The following is a 17,612-nucleotide window of genomic DNA, read 5'->3' on the forward strand; positions in this document are numbered from 1 at the left end:
TTTTTCCAAGAGGAACCGAGAAAGTCCTCCGTTAATTCGCTCTAACACGACAGATAGGATTATTACGTTACGTTAAAGGTGTAAGTAATGTATTAGTCGCATTGTTGGTCGATTTATTTTGTTCTGTAAAAAAAAAAAGAAAGAAAAATAAAAAAAAAGAGAGAGAAGAGAAAAGAAAAAAGAAGAGTCGCCCGCATACTTGGGGAAAAATTTCGATAGAACAGATATATCTATCCGAAAGCGTACTAATCTATAAAAAGGGTTCTTAATTTCTTTTTTTTTTTTTGTTTGTTCCTATCGATCGAATAACAATCCGACGTAATCCGAATAAATCCCAGTAATTTTACCGAACATATATACAGACTGACAATTTGTTAACAGTGGAAAATTAATTGAGAATGGTATAATAATCTGGTAACGCGGTTAATACCTTCTCTCGCGTAATATCATCGTAAAAAATCAATCGAAGTCGAACCCGGTTCGACGAGGTCGTACGTATTGCGGCAATTATCTCGATATTGTCGATCTGATCGATCGAAACGATCGAATCGATCAGAGAATTTTTCTGAACGGAGAAAAAGAAAAAAAAAAGAGAAAAGAAAAGAAAAGAAAAAAAAATAGACAAATTTATGCGTATATGTATACATATACATATATATACATATATATGTGTGTGTATATATATATGTATATATATATATGAATTATTACGAATGAAAAAAAAAAGTTGTATCGATAAATTATCGCCATTGTACATTAATATATCCATTGATCGTACATATATATATATATATACATATATACATATATATATACATATATATATATACATATATAAACTTACATACATAGATACGCACGCGCGTTTCTGACGTTATACACAAGCTACGCAAATGTTAAAAGCAGATTAGAAATTCTAATTGGGGCCGTAACGTCGAACGACGACGACGGTCTCGCACGCCTCTTTAATACGCACTCTGATTGGCCGACTATAGTTTTGCATGATTTCCGATTTAAAGGACAGACAGACAGACAGACAGACAGACAGAGAGAGAGAGAGAGAGGGAGGGAGGGAGGGAGGGAGAGGGAGAGGAACGCAACTCGAAGCGAAGCGCTCATTATCGTCCACCTTTACGCTATAAATTAATTCCGTTTGATCATGCGAATAACATTTATATTTCCATCTCCAATAGTTATATGCATAAGGTCGACGTAATTTGTCATCATAGATATATCTCAAAGTTACGAGGAAGGTCGTAATTTCTGTTATTCATCTCTGTCCTGTTCTTTCTTTCTTTCTATTTTTTTTTTCTTCTCTTTCTCATTCTCTCTACCTCTCCTTACCTCCCTCCTCCCAGCGATAATACACATTTATTTTTGTTAGTCTTCGTTAAAAACCTTTCAAACCTATAGCGTTAACTAAAAAGTTATAAAAGCGACACCTTGACTCCTCGTTTGTAGAATGCTTATTCATAATGATTATTTCGCACGGAGTACTTAAATACCTCACATCATAGTACTTTTCTAAGCTATCTAAACCAAGGTCAGATATATATATATATATGTATCTAAATTGAGTAAAAATAAAAGAAGAATTATTGGACTATCTGAAAAAAAAAGAAAAGAAAAAAATAAAAAGACTCGTAATACGCCACGGGATATCGTAATAAGTCTTATCGGATAATTGACGCAAGCAATTTTCTTAAAAACCGTCCGTCCTATCGTATTTTTTTCCGTTTCTGTTTTTGTTTTGTTTCTTTTTTTAATTCTTTTTCTATTTTTTTTTAACAGCAACAATCTTGTTGGAGGCCAAAATATCGTGACTATCGGGAGGGAACGTTTGGTGTTAGATATCGTACGAGGTGGCGCCTTGGCCTACGCACTATATGTATATGCTTGCGTAATGTTACTTAAACGTCGTCGCTAGCCACGACTATTCGTCAGCCAAGGCAAACTTTGTAAGTGTTCGTTCTCCTCTTCCTCCTCTTCCTCCTCCTCCTCCTCCTCCTCCTCCTCCTTCTTCTCCTTCTCCTCCACCAACTCTTCATCCACCTCTTACTCTTCTTTTATTCCTCTTATTCCTCCTTCGGCCGACTCTCCGAACGTATTTTCGTACGTTTCACAACGAAGAGAAACGAAAGAGTTGGCCACGAGTGCGTGCACGCGTTCACACATTAACCAACACTAATAGAAAAACGATAGCACCGATCTCGAAAGATTCTCCCCTTCTTATTCGATTAATTCTCTTTATCCACTGTGTTCGTAAAAACCATCTTTCATCGATAACAAATTGATAATCTCGTTGTAAAAAGAGAGCAAAGAAATATATTAGAATATTAAATTATTTGTATACGAAGGAAAAAAAGAAACTGATCTCTTTTTTTTGTGCGGTTTTTTTTTCGTATATATGAGTGCGTGCGTGTGTGTGTGTGTGAGTGTAGTCGTGATCGTAAAGTACAAAAAGAAGAGGAAAAAAGAGAACGAATGAAAAAAGAAAGGAAAGAAAAAAAAAACACAGAAAAAGAAAAAAATTAATAATAGAAGGGCAAATTTATTCGGTCGGTGTTAGTTTAATTTGTGTAAAATGCATAATGCAATAAGTGCACTCTACATGCGTTTCTCCCTCTTCTCTCTTTCTCTCACTCTTTGGGTGTTCGAAGGTTAGAGAATCGTCGATTTAACGTTTGTTATCTTCGGTGCGTCCGCACTTGCCGTTCTCGCGCTCTATACTCACTATTTTATTGCCAATGCAAATCTCCGTGAGCGTGTTGTATATACTGGCAGATATATTTGAATTTCGAAAACGTTTTCGATTTTCATCGATCTCGGGCTTACCACCAACGTTCTCGTCGCTATTGCGTAATCATCGCGATAGAATGTGCCTATGCAAAATGCAACTACGATTTTCTAACGAGCACGCATTCGTTTTTAGATTAGATAGAAATATACAATATATCACGTATAATACGATCGATCTATGCTTTTTTCTTTTCTTTTCTCTTCCTTTCGGTTCTTTTCTTTTCGTATATTTTTTGTTATTGTTGTTCGATAATATAGTAACGATGGAGATCGTTCAACATATACGTTGCACGGATGACGCCAATTGACAAAATTGTTTACTACGTTGCTATGGTGTCTGTGACCGCCTGTTTGGCGTCATCAACTATATCAAATGAATAAAAAAAAAATAATATATATATATATATATGAACCGTCCATCCAACGAATGTATATAGTATCTGTATATATACATATATTGGAGATGTAGCGAATGCATTGAGAGAGAAATATATGTTGTTAAAAAAAAAAAAAAAAAAGAGTGAAAAAAAGAGAACGATAAAGTAAAATAAAAATAAAAAGACAAGATATCCCTAGATGGTATCGCTCGTTAACTCCTCTCCATATATGAAATAAAACTATTAACGCAATCGTTTCATTAGCAAGGCGACCAACGAATTAAGAACGTCGTCGCCTATATGCCTACTACATATACACAAAATACAACACAGAAAAACGAGAGGACCTTTCTCGTTTCATCTTAATCCAACGAATAAGAAGAAACTTATGCGAACGCTTGGCTATATAACATTTTTACGATCCAAGAAAAGCGTTCGTTGTAATCCCGATCCACTTCTCTCTCTCTCTCTCTCTGTTTCTTTTTCTCTTTTTAGTGGAGGAAAGAGAAAGAAGAAGACACGTTCCCGAATGCAAACGTATACACGTGAAACGCATACTTACGTATCTATCTATGTATATACGTACGCATGTTTGTATGTATGTGAAACGCGTTCAGGTTTGTGTTACTAAGAAAGAGAAAGAGAAAAGAAGAGAGAAAGAGAGAGAGAGAGAGAGAAAAGTAGGCCAATGTGTGTCAGACACAGATCCGCCGATGAGACGAGACGAGATGAGACACGTACACACACACACGCGCGCGCGTACACACACCACATGCTCGCACGCACGACCGACGATACTTCGTGTCACCCTCTTTTGCACGCATTTCGGCGCCACGTCTTGTCGAATAATATATTCCTCCTCCGTACTACTAAAGTATCCACATATGAAATAGTTAACTTTCCCTTCCTAGAGAGATACTACTACTACTACTATTTTCTCCTTCTCATCCTCGTTCTACTTGTTCTTGTTCCTCTTCTTCTTCTTCTTCTTCTTCTTCTTCTTTTTCTACGCGGCACACATTCCAATTTATCGAAAAAAAAAGAAAAGAAAAGAAAAAAGAAAAAATCTCGAATATAAATACAAAAGGAATGAATAAATCGAGATAAATCTTCTATCTTTGATCTGAAACATTATCTAATCGTCCGGCGATTTCTAATCGTCCGTTCGCACTTTTCAAATTAACTTCGATCAAAACTTTGACTTTATTATTAGAAGAGCTTAGAACGTATATTGAACATATCTTTTATACTGGGATATATCGTTAACGTTAACGTACGCGTAAAACTACGCGTAAATAGGAATAGTGAGAAAGGTATAATCATCATCAATGAATTATTATCAAAGGAGTAATCTTCAGAAAGGTGTACTCTAAGTAGTAACGTTCTCTATCTATCTATCTATCTCCCTCTCTCTCTCTCTCTCTCTCTCTCTCTCCATTGGTCTATCTAATATGCACACGACGTCGACTATCTCCTCCTTCTCCTCTTCTTCTTCTTCTTTTTCTTCTTCTTCTTTTTTCCATCGACCATTGGACTTTTTCCTCTCCGTGCGTAGACACATCGCGACATTTCTATACGTAGGAATGCGTGTCCGGCGGCATTCCTTGTTGGCATTACGAAGGAATCGTCGAGGTCGTCTGGTTCGAGTACCACTCCCACAGGCACAAGAGAAACAGGTACGGAAGAGAGGTACTCTCTCGCGAGAGAAAACGAGAGAAAAAAGAAAGAAAAGAGAAAGAGAAAGAGAAAGAGAAAGAGAGAGAGTCGAAGAGTCGCGGTTATCCAAAGACGAAAGAAAGAAACGACAAGTCGAAGGAGATCGCGATTCTCCGTTATACGTCCTCCTCTTTCATCTCTTTCTTTCTTTTGTCTCTCCTCCCTCTCCTCCGACCACCCTCGTTCTCATACTTTTGTCCTCCCATACGCGTGGATGATATTATTCTTATCGTGTCGTTCGTATCGAAGAAAAGAAAGAAAAAAGGAATGGAAGAAGGGGAAGGAGAAAATGAATTAGATATATTCTACTTTTGAGTTAGAAAATCGAGACGTCGTTATTCCTGTATATCGGTCGTTTATAAAAGATCTGAAGCTCAATGGCGATAGTAGTAGTAATGGTAGTAGTAATAGTAGTAGTAATATCAGCACGGAAGGAACGAAAGGAAATAAGAAGCATCGTATTCGCGATCTGGAACACAATTGTCGTATACGTCTGTGTCGTAGAAAAAGAAAAAAAAAAGAAAAAAAAAAGAAAGAAAAAGCATTTACGCTCGGATGAACACGATCAAACGTAGGTAGGTATATTATACTTATACTTTCCGTACCATAGAAAGTTAATTGGCCATGACCAACGATCATCGTTATCGTATTATAACAGTAGCGAGAATCCCGTGAAAAATAATAACGGTGATTAAAGTCGTCAACGACGCGTGGAGTTAGCCTATATAGACCGCAAGAGACTAGAGGAAAATTATAAGCTCAAGGTTAACGAATAGATAGAACGAGACACATTCGATCGTTAGAACATAAAGTCCCTTTTACTACTCTATCTATCAAAAACGACGACGATAATAATACTGATAGCTAAAAATACAAGGAAAAAGGAAAGGAAAAAAAAGGGCGGGGGGGGGGGGGAAGAGCGTCGAAGTTTTACGAACGGATCGATTAAAAGAAGAGAAAGACAAAGGAGAAAGAAACGAAAACAGAATAAAAAAGAAAGAAAGAAAAAAAAAAGAACAGAAAAAAAATAAAAGGAAAAAACATATAACAATAAGAGAATAATAATAATACGAATGCGATAAAAGACGGTACCCATATATTAAAACATTAGATTTCTATTTTCAAAAGTGTATATAATATAACTGTCCGAATATAAATCTACCCTTTCGATCTAACTATCGATTTAGATATCTATACGTAATCGTCCCCTCTAATCGAGAACAGATTCTCAAGGGAAACACGACTACCGGTCAAAATTCGTAACTGTATCGAAAATCTAGAAGAGATTGGCTTTTCCTGGGAAACTTCGTGAGTGAGAATAAAAAGGGATGAAAGGGATGAGGGTAGTTCGGAGGTGACTCGGCTGACAGGAGTTCCGAGCCCGGTCGAGGCAAGAAGTCCCTATCCCTGTCCTCTTTTTCTCCTTTTCTTTCTTCCTCTCTCTCTCTCTCTCTCTCTCTCTCTCTCTCTCTCTCTCTCTTTCTCTTTCTCTCTCTTTCTCTCTCTCACGCTCGCACGGTTGCTCCTTCACCAACTTTATAATTCTTGCGACGCTTTTGGGGAATGAGATTGTCGGCGTGGTGGGCGGAAAAGAAGTGAGTAAGACGAGGAGGAGAAGGAGGAGGAGGAGGAGGAGGAGAAATAGGAAGAGGAGAAGGAGGAAGAGAAGGAGAAGGAGAGGTTTAAGGTAGTCCGCTGGCGCCAGTGACGTCTGCCGAATAGCTGCTGACTTTCAGACTCCTGCAGTTTCGGCTAAGTGCTTCCCTTTTCCCTCCACCACTCAAGATCGTTCGCGCACCTTTCCTCTTTTTTTCTTTTTCTTTTTCTTTTTCTTTTTCCTCCTTTTTTTTCTCTTTTTTTTCTCCTTCCTTCCTTCCTTCCTTCCTTCCTTCCTTCCTTTCATCTACTTTTGTTTCTTTTTCTTTTATTTATTATTTATTTATTTACATATTTATTTATTTATTTTCTTTCTTCGAATCATCGACGACTCGACTTCTATTATTCTCAACAACGATAATCCTATCAAAGTAATTCGAATCGAAATTACGAAAAACGAGTAGTTAAAGATATCCATACGTACGCCATAGGCGAGAGCAAAGATATATTAATCCGTCCTTTCTCGTTGATATTAACTTTACCAACGATTTTTTTTTTTTATATGTACGTATACACAACCACCCTCTTCCCTCTTCCCACCCAACCAACCAACCAACCAACCAACCAACCACCCTCCTCAACACAGGTAGATATCGTCGCTACCGTAATGCGTAGGAAAAGAAAAAAAATCAAACGAATGAGAAAGAGAAAGTTGGATGGCTAGGGACAGATATAGAAAAAGAGAGAGAGAGAGAGAGAGAGAGAGAGAGAAAGAGCGAGAGAGGGAGGGAGGAAGAGAGAGGAGCAAAACGTATAGCAAAACAAAAAAAGACATCTTGTCGCGTATGTATCTACGCGGAATAAATTGTTGAAATATGCCGGGGGCAGTAATATAACGGTACACGTAACGCACAGGGCCAATATTTTTTTTCTTTTTTTTTCCCTCCCCCCTGCACCACCTCCCCCTCCCAGTATGTCTACCACCGGTGAAAAATATTTTCCTAAAAGCTAATATCTATCCGAACCGATATCGCTCTCTGTAAATAATGTCTGCCCCGTGAAGAGAAGTTTGTCCGAGTGTATAAGCGCACGGTTAACGCGACCAACGAAGCGCGATTTTTGTACCTTCCTATCGGTAAGTACGTAAGTACCTTAAGTGCTTCGCGAACGTGCTTGCGTCTCGTCTATGTACATACCGCGTGTGCACGTGTGTACGTAAGGGACGAAAGAACGAGATGAGAGAGAAAAATGAAAAAGGAAGAAGGCAAGCATTAGAAACAGCGATATTGCTCATTAAGTATTCGTAGAAAATCTCTTTCCTCTTTCTCTTTCAAGAATAAAAAAAAAAGAGAAAGAAAAGAAAGTAAATAAATAAAAAAAATAATAATAATAAGGGATAACTCTCTCGACTCTCTCTCTCTCTCTCATCGCTCATCTAACTCGGACCCACTAGGATATACTTTTGTTATCGTTTCTCCGATGACGGGCATACATCGTGACGATTTGAACGATAGCACATTGCCAAGATCTCTCTCTCTCTCTCTCTCTCTCTCTCTCTCTCTTTAACAAACGCGTAATGCAAATGTTGATAATCCTTTATCACGGTGTCGCGTACCACTCTCTTTCTCCATTTTCATTTCCATTTGCGTTGAAGCCGCGAGGTACGAGTCGAGATGCCGTGGATAAAACCGTAATTACACGGTGGCCCTGTGTGCGTGTACGGCAAAGATTAAAAGGAGCGAAGCGCGAATTATTTTAGCCGGAGGTTTTGTTACATGCGTTCCACACCGACGAAACTCATTTTTGCGAAGAGGGACTGTCGTTCGTTCTCTCCACCCTTCCTTTTATTCCGTACAAGCGATTGCGTAAAAAGGATTCTCTCTCTTTCTCGTACGCTCTTGTAACTTCTATCGCAAGTCTTGCAGAATAATTGCAGTGAGCTTTTTTCGAAAAGGCAAAGGCCGTAACATTCCCGTTATCGCAATCAACGCGATACGAAGTGACAAAAAGTATTCTCTACGCGAATGTAATAAACGTCGCGTTTAAGGGTGTCCTTCGCAGAAACGAATTCTGTAAAAAGTTAGTAACGATATCAAACCTCCTATGTATGACAATTTTATTTGCATTTCTTCTACTACTATTACTACTATTACTACTACTATTACTACCACCGCTACTATTACTATCACGTGAAATTTCATATAACGCGTATCTGTGTAGAAAAGAGAGTCCAGTAAATTTTCTTAAAAGAAAATCGTTTCTTCCTTGAGCCGTGCGTTTTAAAAGTTTTTTTTTTTTGTTTTTGGCAAACGAAAGAAATAATAAAAAAAGGAAAAAGAAAGTTATAGAAAAGAATGAAAGAGAAGGAAAACGAAAATCAAAAGATTATTCCGAATCGAGTCGTCAAATTACACGCCTAAACATTTAATCACTTCGATTCGAGAGTAGAAGAAGGTACGTGCTATATCTTTCGATTTTCGAAGGATAAAACGTTTCGAGAGAACGATGAAAATAATTGGATAGCTCTCGCGAATACACGAGCTCGTGCGAGGGGTAAAATGCATAGCGCACAAGTCAACAATGATATCGAACAAAACAGGTGGCAGTATGATATATAAATGTGACGGCACGTACGAACTAGTATACAAAACGGAGGTATAACTCCGACGCGGTTTATTAAACACCGTTTGCGAGACCATTGTTATGGCTCGAGAGAGAGCAAATATTATTCCGCATATGGACGCGACCGGCATTAAAGGGTATCTCCATACCTTCGGAATATATCGATTGTCGTTCGTTCATTCGTTCGTTCGTTCGTTCGTTCGTTCTGTCGTTCGATGCTCGTCGAAAAATATCGTTCGATTCGATATTTCGCACGACGATTTCCAATCTTCAACTCCCACCCCTTACTTCTCTCTACGTATGAAATTCTACTTTCGTATGTAAATTTCTCAAAAAAAAAAAAAAGAAAGAAAGAAAAAATTTACAAATAAAAAAGTTTGTACAAGCAAAAAACGAGCGATCCTAGGACGACGATCGAGAAAACGATGATAAATCCTGAGAAATAGGATTAAATAAAAATAATTTTACTAACCGAATTGTTCCTCCGACATCCCGCAATAATTGTCCCATCCATCGATGTTGGTCGATGGAATTGGTAAGGACAACGGTGGTGTCGAGGGCAAAGGGGTCCACTGCTAGTGAACCCAAGAAGGTGGTGCCGCGGGAGTCGCCGCATTGGTGCTCATGTAGACTCCCGCTGGTGCGTTTCCGGTACCGCTACCAACCCCGACATTGTTTTGAGAAACTATACCATTTTGACCGATGTTACCGTCGCTAACCTGGATCGCCGCTGTACCCATAACGCCTTGTTGAAAATTGAAGTCCAGCGTTTCGTCCATCGAAAGCTCGTGATTTATTACCTATATCGTTATCGAAAAATAACAATGGACATACGTGTTAAAGGTTTCTAACGATAAAATAATTATAAATATTTTTTCTTTTTTTTTCATGACGAGTACCGATAGATAAATCATTTATTTACTTTTATATCCAATCGTTAATCGACGTATCATTTTTAACATTTGATTACGTATTTTATTGATGATTTGAATCGTATTCGATTTCGATCGTAATAATTACTTAAACTAACGACGAAAGTTTCTATACGTGAGGGAAAGAAGCATAAAAAAAAAAGAGAAAAAAAAGATAGAATTAACTAACCTCTTCGACGTTACAATCGAATCCACCATGCAACGTTTCGATGTTAATATTGAGATCATCGAGAAGGGCCGAATTATTAAGAGCACCCATTAGTTGTCCCATCATTGTACTTGGAGTTGAATCACATGGGGAAGGTGTGTTTGGCGGACTCGGCCCCGCTGGTCCACTTTGTGCTTGCTGCTGTTGTTGTTGTTGCTGTTGTTGCTGCTGCTGTTGTTGCTGCTGTTGCTGTTGTTGATGTCGTTGCTGCTGCTGCTGCTGCTGTTGCTGTTGCTGTTGCTGCTGTTGCTGCTGCTGTTGCTGCCGCTGTTGACTCTGAATCATATACTGGATCGTTTGTTGTTGACTGTTACTCAGTGCCGTTGGGCTTGGCTCGCTTTGTTGATATGAAGGTGACATTCCAGAAACTGGACTCAGGTTCTAAACGTTTCGAAAACAAAACATACAAAACAACGTTTGCGTGATTTACTTGTGAGATATATTGTTCGATCGAAAATAAATACGACGAACGACTAATAAAAAATATCGTTATATTTTTTCTTTTTTTTTCTTTCTCAAATCTTTTCTTTCGTCTCGTTGAAAGAAAGAAAAAAAGAGAAGAAAAGAAAAATAAATAAATTAATAAATAAGTAAAACACTTTGTAAATATCATATTCACCATTTGACAAGCGCAAGCTTGTAAACGATGTATCGGGCATCTCTGTTGGCTGCTGGGTTGTGGTGTAGGTGGAAGTCCGAAAGAGGACGAACCGGTGCGTAAAGTGTTGTTCCTCTGGTATTGCGTTTCGAAATAAGAAGGTGGAGGACCAGCTTGTTGCTGATGATTAGGGGGTGATGTTTGATACATTTGATAAGACTCCAATTTCATGGTTTCCGCGAGGCTACCGGCTAGAATCGTATCTAAATCGATAATTTATAGGATATATACGTATACATATACGAGCGAGATAAAGTTTCATATTAAATCGATAAGTAGATAATAGAGTGAGAAGGTACAGAGTGAACGTAACACTTTTTGTTCACGAACCTAATTGTTCTGGACTGTAAGATGGCGCATAGTTTGGCGTCCATTCTGGCTCCCCATAGACCGCTGGTATCGGACTCAATCGACCACTGGAGGACGCGTTGCTAGATGCTCGAGGTCTATTGGAAATATATATATAATATATATATAATATATATACAAAATATATTTAAAAATATATATATATATGTTATATATGATATATAACAGAAATATATATATAATATATATTCTATATAAATATTATTATACAAAAAAGTTTTTCTTTTAAAACATTCCGAGAAAAGAAAGAGTGCGGAGTGAATGTGAATATAGATAGATAGATAGATAGATAGATAGGTAGATAACGTTTAGGAACGATATCGTATCCTTTCGTATCCAAGATGACTCACCGAAAGTCTGGTGAAAGTTGAAATCCACTGGCTGGATGAAGTGGACTGTCAGGGAAAAGATCCAAACCCTCGCTGACGCTGCTACTTGGACTTGGTGTAGCATCGGCTTGCAAAACTCCGTTTCTCAATGCTTCGACCTTCTTCTTAACTCGACCACGTCTTTTTTCAAATTTGCTAGTCTCCATCGACGTAGCTCTGAACCGATATTTTATCTCATCAAATTAATGTCTTGATACATAGATATATAATAATAAGGAAAAGATAGTGATCGTTAAAAATCAATACTGATCTTTTACGTTGTCATTATTAATTGGAACGAGTGGACACGATATATATCTGGCTAATGTCATATATTTTGTCGAAGAAAGAAAATGGAAACAAAAGAAAAAAAATCTAAAATATGACGGTTATAAAAATAATACATAAATAGGTAATATTTTAACTTACCTACGTCGTGGCGATTTCCCGGGCTTAGCATCGTGATTGATCATCCACCAGGAACTCTTTCCCGTTCCCTCATTCTGCACTCGCATGAATTTGCAGTGCAACGATAGGTTGTGTCTTATGGAGTTCTGAAAGATAAATATTTATAAAAATATTGAAAATATTTTTTATCGTGGTTTTAATATGATAATAGAATAAATATATTTATTTATTACGCGAATGATTTTATTATTAATTTGTAAAAGCATCGCACATTGAAATATATATATATAGACATGTATATATTATTATATACATGTATATGACATACATATACATATACATATACATACATACATATATATATATATATATATATATATATATATATATTCTCTTTTGCTAATCGTGCTCGAGGCAACGTTTGTCCTTTCTATCAGTTAGTCGCATAGAAAAATAACAGAGAAACAAAACAAGATAGAAAGAGAAGAAAAAAAAAGAAAAAAAAAAAAGAGAGAAAGAAAAGAGTAAAAAGGAAGGGCACACACGTAACGGGGGATAGAAACGCAATAACTCTGTCAAAGGCATGAAACGGAATCGATTCGAAGGCAGAAACAGCAAAAGAGAGAGGAAGAGGTATAGAGAGAGAAAGAGAAAGAGAGAAAGAGAGAGAGAGAGAGAGAGAGGGGTAACGTTTTATCGGCTCGCCTAGCTCGTCCCTCGCTTTCTTCATTAGGCAAATTGAATCGGCTACGACGGGGTGTACTCCTCCATTCTCGAAAAATTTCGGAAAGCTTTCTGTCCTAATATGAAAGTATCGCAGAGAAACTATAACAATTTCCTTTAGTTTCTCGTTCCTACGAATGATACACCCTGGCAACCTACTAGATTCGCGACTGTAAAGAGAACGACAAAAGAGAAAAGAGAAAAGAGAGAGAGAGAGAGAAAGAGAGAGATTTCACAACGCGAATCACAACGGCGATAACTAAGAATCACTTTTTTAACATCCATCTTGAAACATCGTAAACTCGTTTTCCATCGTCACTAACATTCGATCTCTCTCTCTCTCTCTCTCTCTCTCTCTCTCTCTCTCTCTCTCTCTCTTTATATATATATATATCTATACATGTGTATGTATATAAACGAAAATAAATAAGTAAATAGATAAAACTCTTTCGTCGTCTTTAAACGTAACGCGTCTATATTATCTAACGAAATAATTCTATTTTATGTACGTTAACAATAATATAAATAACATAAAGTAAATGTACCTATCTAACTCGAGAATCTTTCATTCTAGAACCATTCGTCGTTAATTTTTATAACGGAGATTAAGCGCGAGTTTCGCGAACTTGACCGAATCACCAGAATCACTACCACCACCATCACCATTACCACTACCACCACCACCATCACTGCTATCAAAACTACTATCGTCGCATCATCCTACCTGATTTAAGTATAAAGGAAGATAAACGGAAATAGGGGGTAGCAATAGCGAAGAATTTATCGTGAACGTTTTTACCGATCGAGTACGATTTTACGATTGGCTACATCGATTTCTTCAACCTCGCGAAATCGTTTCAACGTATATACATATACACATATATACATACATACATATATATATATATATATATACATATCTCTTTCTCTCTTTTTACACCCTAGCTTCGGTAGCTTCTTTTCCTAGTTTCAGTCAAGTCTATATAGAGCAAGACGATAGAGCCATTTCAGTCATCGAGTTGGGAGCACTACGAGATCGGGACTTTACAACCCCTATCGTTTCCCCTGCCTTTATCGGCGCTACGCTAAGAAGAGATCTAGACGGTTTCGGCGCCACCATTCTGATTTTTACCTCTTCTTCTTCTTCTTCTTCTTCTTCTTCTTCTTGTTCTTCTTCTAACGTTTGCACTTTCCCCCTGTTTAAAGGTAACGACGTTCACATCTACAAGAGAAGTAGAAAAAGAGAGAAGGAAAGAAAGAGATCGAATCAGTTCTAACGATATTAAAAGGATGACTCTTCGAAGAAGATACATAAATATAATATAATATAAAAAGCATCTTTTTTAATCCTTGACTGTTATCATCGTTATCACCGTGACACGGATAAATGTAATATTATCTTGAAAGAATTTTCAAGACCGTCGACAGTCTCACTCTCTCTCTCTCTCTCTCTCTCTCTCTCTCTCTCTCTCTCTCTTTCTCTCTCTCTTTCTCTCTCTTTCGCATATCAAAGAACTCGTGTTTGGTACCCGATAAACTCTGATAGTTTCGTCAAAATCTCTATAAAATTCGCGGTAACGATCGTCGTACGTGAAGGGTGGATAACGAGAAGGAAAAAGAGAGAGAGAGAGAGAGAGAGAAAGGGGGATAGATAGAGGGGATCAAGTTATCACACGGGGTTTCCAAACTGTATAACGCGCAATTTATGGTGCATACTTGTCCTTTTCCATTGTTCAGAAGAAGGCGATAAGGGAACGAAAAGATCGTCGAACGTTCAACGTACGTACAAAAGTGCGAATAAGCTCGGTCCACGTCCGGACTTTTGTAGAATCTCTTTCTCTTTCTTTCTTGTCTAGACTCTTCAGACACAGTGGTACTTGCCCCGGAGGATGCTGACCAAGGCCGATGTCTAGTCGAAATGGTTTGGTTCGAATATAAACCGTGAGACAGACAGACAGACAGACTGACAGAGGGAGAGAGAAAGAGAGAGAGAGAGAGAGAGAGATAGAAAGAAAAAGAAAAAGAGAAAGAAACTGAAAGAAAGAGAGAGAGAGAGAGAGAGCGAGAGGGAGAATTTGCACGTATCTTCGCATTTTAGATATACCTCTCTTTTCTTTCTCTCTCTCTCTTTTCTTTCTCTGTTTTCTTTTTGTTTCAACGTGACATTCATTCTATCGTCATCCGTCAAGACTAAACTGTCTTTTATTTAATAGATATCGATTCGAGTTTTCCTCTTTTTACTTTCGCTTAAGGTTAACGTCGTTCGATCGATCGATCGGTCGATCGATCGATGTAGGTATTGATATCGATTATGGAAGCGAAGAAAATGGTAATTTCTTTTCCTTTCTTTTCTTTTCTTTTCTTTTCTTTTCCTTTCTTTTCTTTTCTTTTCTTTTCTTTTCTTTTCTTTTCTTTTCTTTTCCTCCTCTATCTTTTTATTTCCCTTTTTACGTTTCATCGAAACCAACGAATAACACGTCATAGAGAATTCGCGATGTTCGAGAGCATTGGCTATAAGGGGAGCGCCTCGTTCTTTGAATAATGGACGATGGTCGTTAGATGGCTCGTGCACGAGAGCCTCAATTTTTAATAGATCATACGTAAGTACCTAAGGATAAATCGAAACGATCGGATGAATTCGATTGATCTTTCGACAAAACTCCATTCTCTCTTTCTCTCTCTCTCTCTGTCCTTCCTAGATGATTCCGAAGTGTGATTAGAAAAAATAAGCGTCGAATAGAAATTGCGTTCGAAGAAACGAAATATTAATCATGCGTTCGACCTGCGACGAAATAAAAAAAAAAGAAGAAAAAAGAAGAAAAAAAATACTAAAATATATGAGAAAAAACAAACTGCACCGGAAAACCGATGCCTCCATTCTCGTGTTTTTCTTTTTGGTTTTTTTTTTGGTCGTCTTTTTCCTTTTCCCTTTCTTTTTTCTTTTTTCTTTTTCTAAGACGGATGTGGCTTTTATCTTGTCATAACTGGTAACGAGCTTCTTTCTTTTACGAAGGAAGCTAAAACTAAACTTACGGATTTTTGCGGTTTGCCTCAAGCACGTGTTGTTAAATTTTGTTCTTTCTTTTTTTGTTTTCTACGAGAAATACATAATAATAATAATAATAATAATAACATAATAATAATTAAATACTTTGCCAAAAATTATTATCCTTCTAAATAATTTTTTTTTCTTTTCTCTACTAAATTTTTTTGTCTTTTTTCTTTTTTCTTTCCTCTCTACGAATATATGACAAAGATTATGCATTAGATAGATTGTCCTTTAAATTAAGTAAGAAAAAAAGTAGAAAAAAGTTTATACATACATATATATATATATATATATATATATATATATATATATATATATATATAATGTAATAAGTCGTTCAAATTTGTCTCTAAAACAATCACGAGTGTATCTACGAAACAACCAAACAAGACCATCCCAGTAATCTGCAGGAACATATCGGTACACATTAATTCAATTTCATTGACAACGAAAACGATAACAACGACAACGACAACGACAAAGACAACGACAATGGCAACGACAATGGCAACGACAACGACAACGACAACGTCAATGGCAACGTCAACGACGAGATCAATTTCGTAAAAAGCGTTTACCTAAGTAGGATCGAATACACGTAGGACAAATTTCTATAAGCATATCCGCCCACGTTTGAACGAACGCAACCAACTCGTTTTACTAGCATTTACAAACACCTTTCCGCATGCGTAAGTACCTTATGTAAATAATTTTTTGTTCTATTTCTTTCTTTCTTTTCCTTTTCGTTTTTCCCTTTTCTTTTTCTTCTTCTTCTTCTTCATTTGGATAACGATCGAATGATCATAAAGAATTCATGAGTGTCTGGGTCGTACGATATAAGAAAAAAAGAAGAAAAAAGAAAAGAAATACATATAATATATATATATATATATATATATAGAGAGAGAGAGAGAGAGAGAGAGAGAGAGAGAAAGAGTTTATATCTCGAATAGGGTGGTAAGATGACTTGGGTTAATTCGTTCAGGGGTAGAAGCGAAGGATCGGGGACTACTATAAAGCGGATTCCGCACGATTGGGAGCACTCAAATCAGAAATCCGGACTGGAAGCCAAACGTCGTGCTAAACCGGAAGATGGAGACGGCGACGAGACGGAAGAAGGACAGACGGTAAGGCTAAGAAAAAGAATGAATAAAAGAGAGAAAGACAGATAAAGAAACACGCAGAGAAAGAAAGAGAGAAAGAGAGAAAGAGAGAAAGAGAGAAAGTTAAAAGAGAAACAGTGAGCCAATTCGTTAATCCCAATTTCCGATCGCGTAAGTACTTTCCCTCCATTTTAGTATTTACGTTAACAACTTCAATCAATTTCCTAAGCATTTCCTTTTATTACCAGATACCGATGATCTTTGTTTTCTCGTTTGTATCATTCTATTTATTTACCTTTCACCATTGTCTCCCTTTAACACTCCTCTTCTCTTCATTAGAACCATCCCAATCCGTCATACGAATTTATACGACTTTTTTATTCTACTTTTCTTCTTTTTCTTTTGCTTTCTTTCTGTCTTATCTTTTCTTTTCTTTTCCCTTATTCTTTCTTCGTTATTTTTTTTTTTTCTTTATTTTTTCCTTTTCTTTCAATCCTGTCGATCGCATCGTTTAATTTCAATTGCCGTTCACTTTTATAAGGAATATTTTACGATAAAGGAACAAAAAAAGGGAAGAAAAAAGTTCGTAAAAAGATCGACAAACGATAAAAACTTTAGAAAGATCGAAAGCAGATTCGCGAACGTTTAAGATACTCTCTTATTTTAACGTCATCCACTATCAAA

General features: G+C 37.1%; 1 protein-coding gene across 1 annotated transcript in view; it reads right to left on the reverse strand.

Annotated features, from left to right (window-relative positions):
• The window catches only part of LOC127064138 (forkhead box protein O-like), a 110,758-nt gene that overhangs the window by 27,583 nt on the left and 65,563 nt on the right, over positions 1–17,612 (reverse strand). The window contains exons 2-7 of the mRNA XM_050994754.1: positions 12,075–12,199; positions 11,628–11,822; positions 11,239–11,354; positions 10,870–11,111; positions 10,212–10,631; positions 9,583–9,910 (exon numbers count right to left, since the gene is read on the reverse strand). Coding sequence (XP_050850711.1) covers positions 9,686–9,910; positions 10,212–10,631; positions 10,870–11,111; positions 11,239–11,354; positions 11,628–11,822; positions 12,075–12,199 — 1,323 coding nt within the window. The 3' untranslated portion in view covers positions 9,583–9,685. The remainder of the gene's footprint in view (positions 1–9,582; positions 9,911–10,211; positions 10,632–10,869; positions 11,112–11,238; positions 11,355–11,627; positions 11,823–12,074; positions 12,200–17,612) is intronic.

This window comes from Vespula vulgaris, chromosome 5, assembly GCF_905475345.1.
Source record: "Vespula vulgaris chromosome 5, iyVesVulg1.1, whole genome shotgun sequence".
NCBI lineage: Eukaryota > Metazoa > Arthropoda > Insecta > Hymenoptera > Vespidae > Vespula > Vespula vulgaris.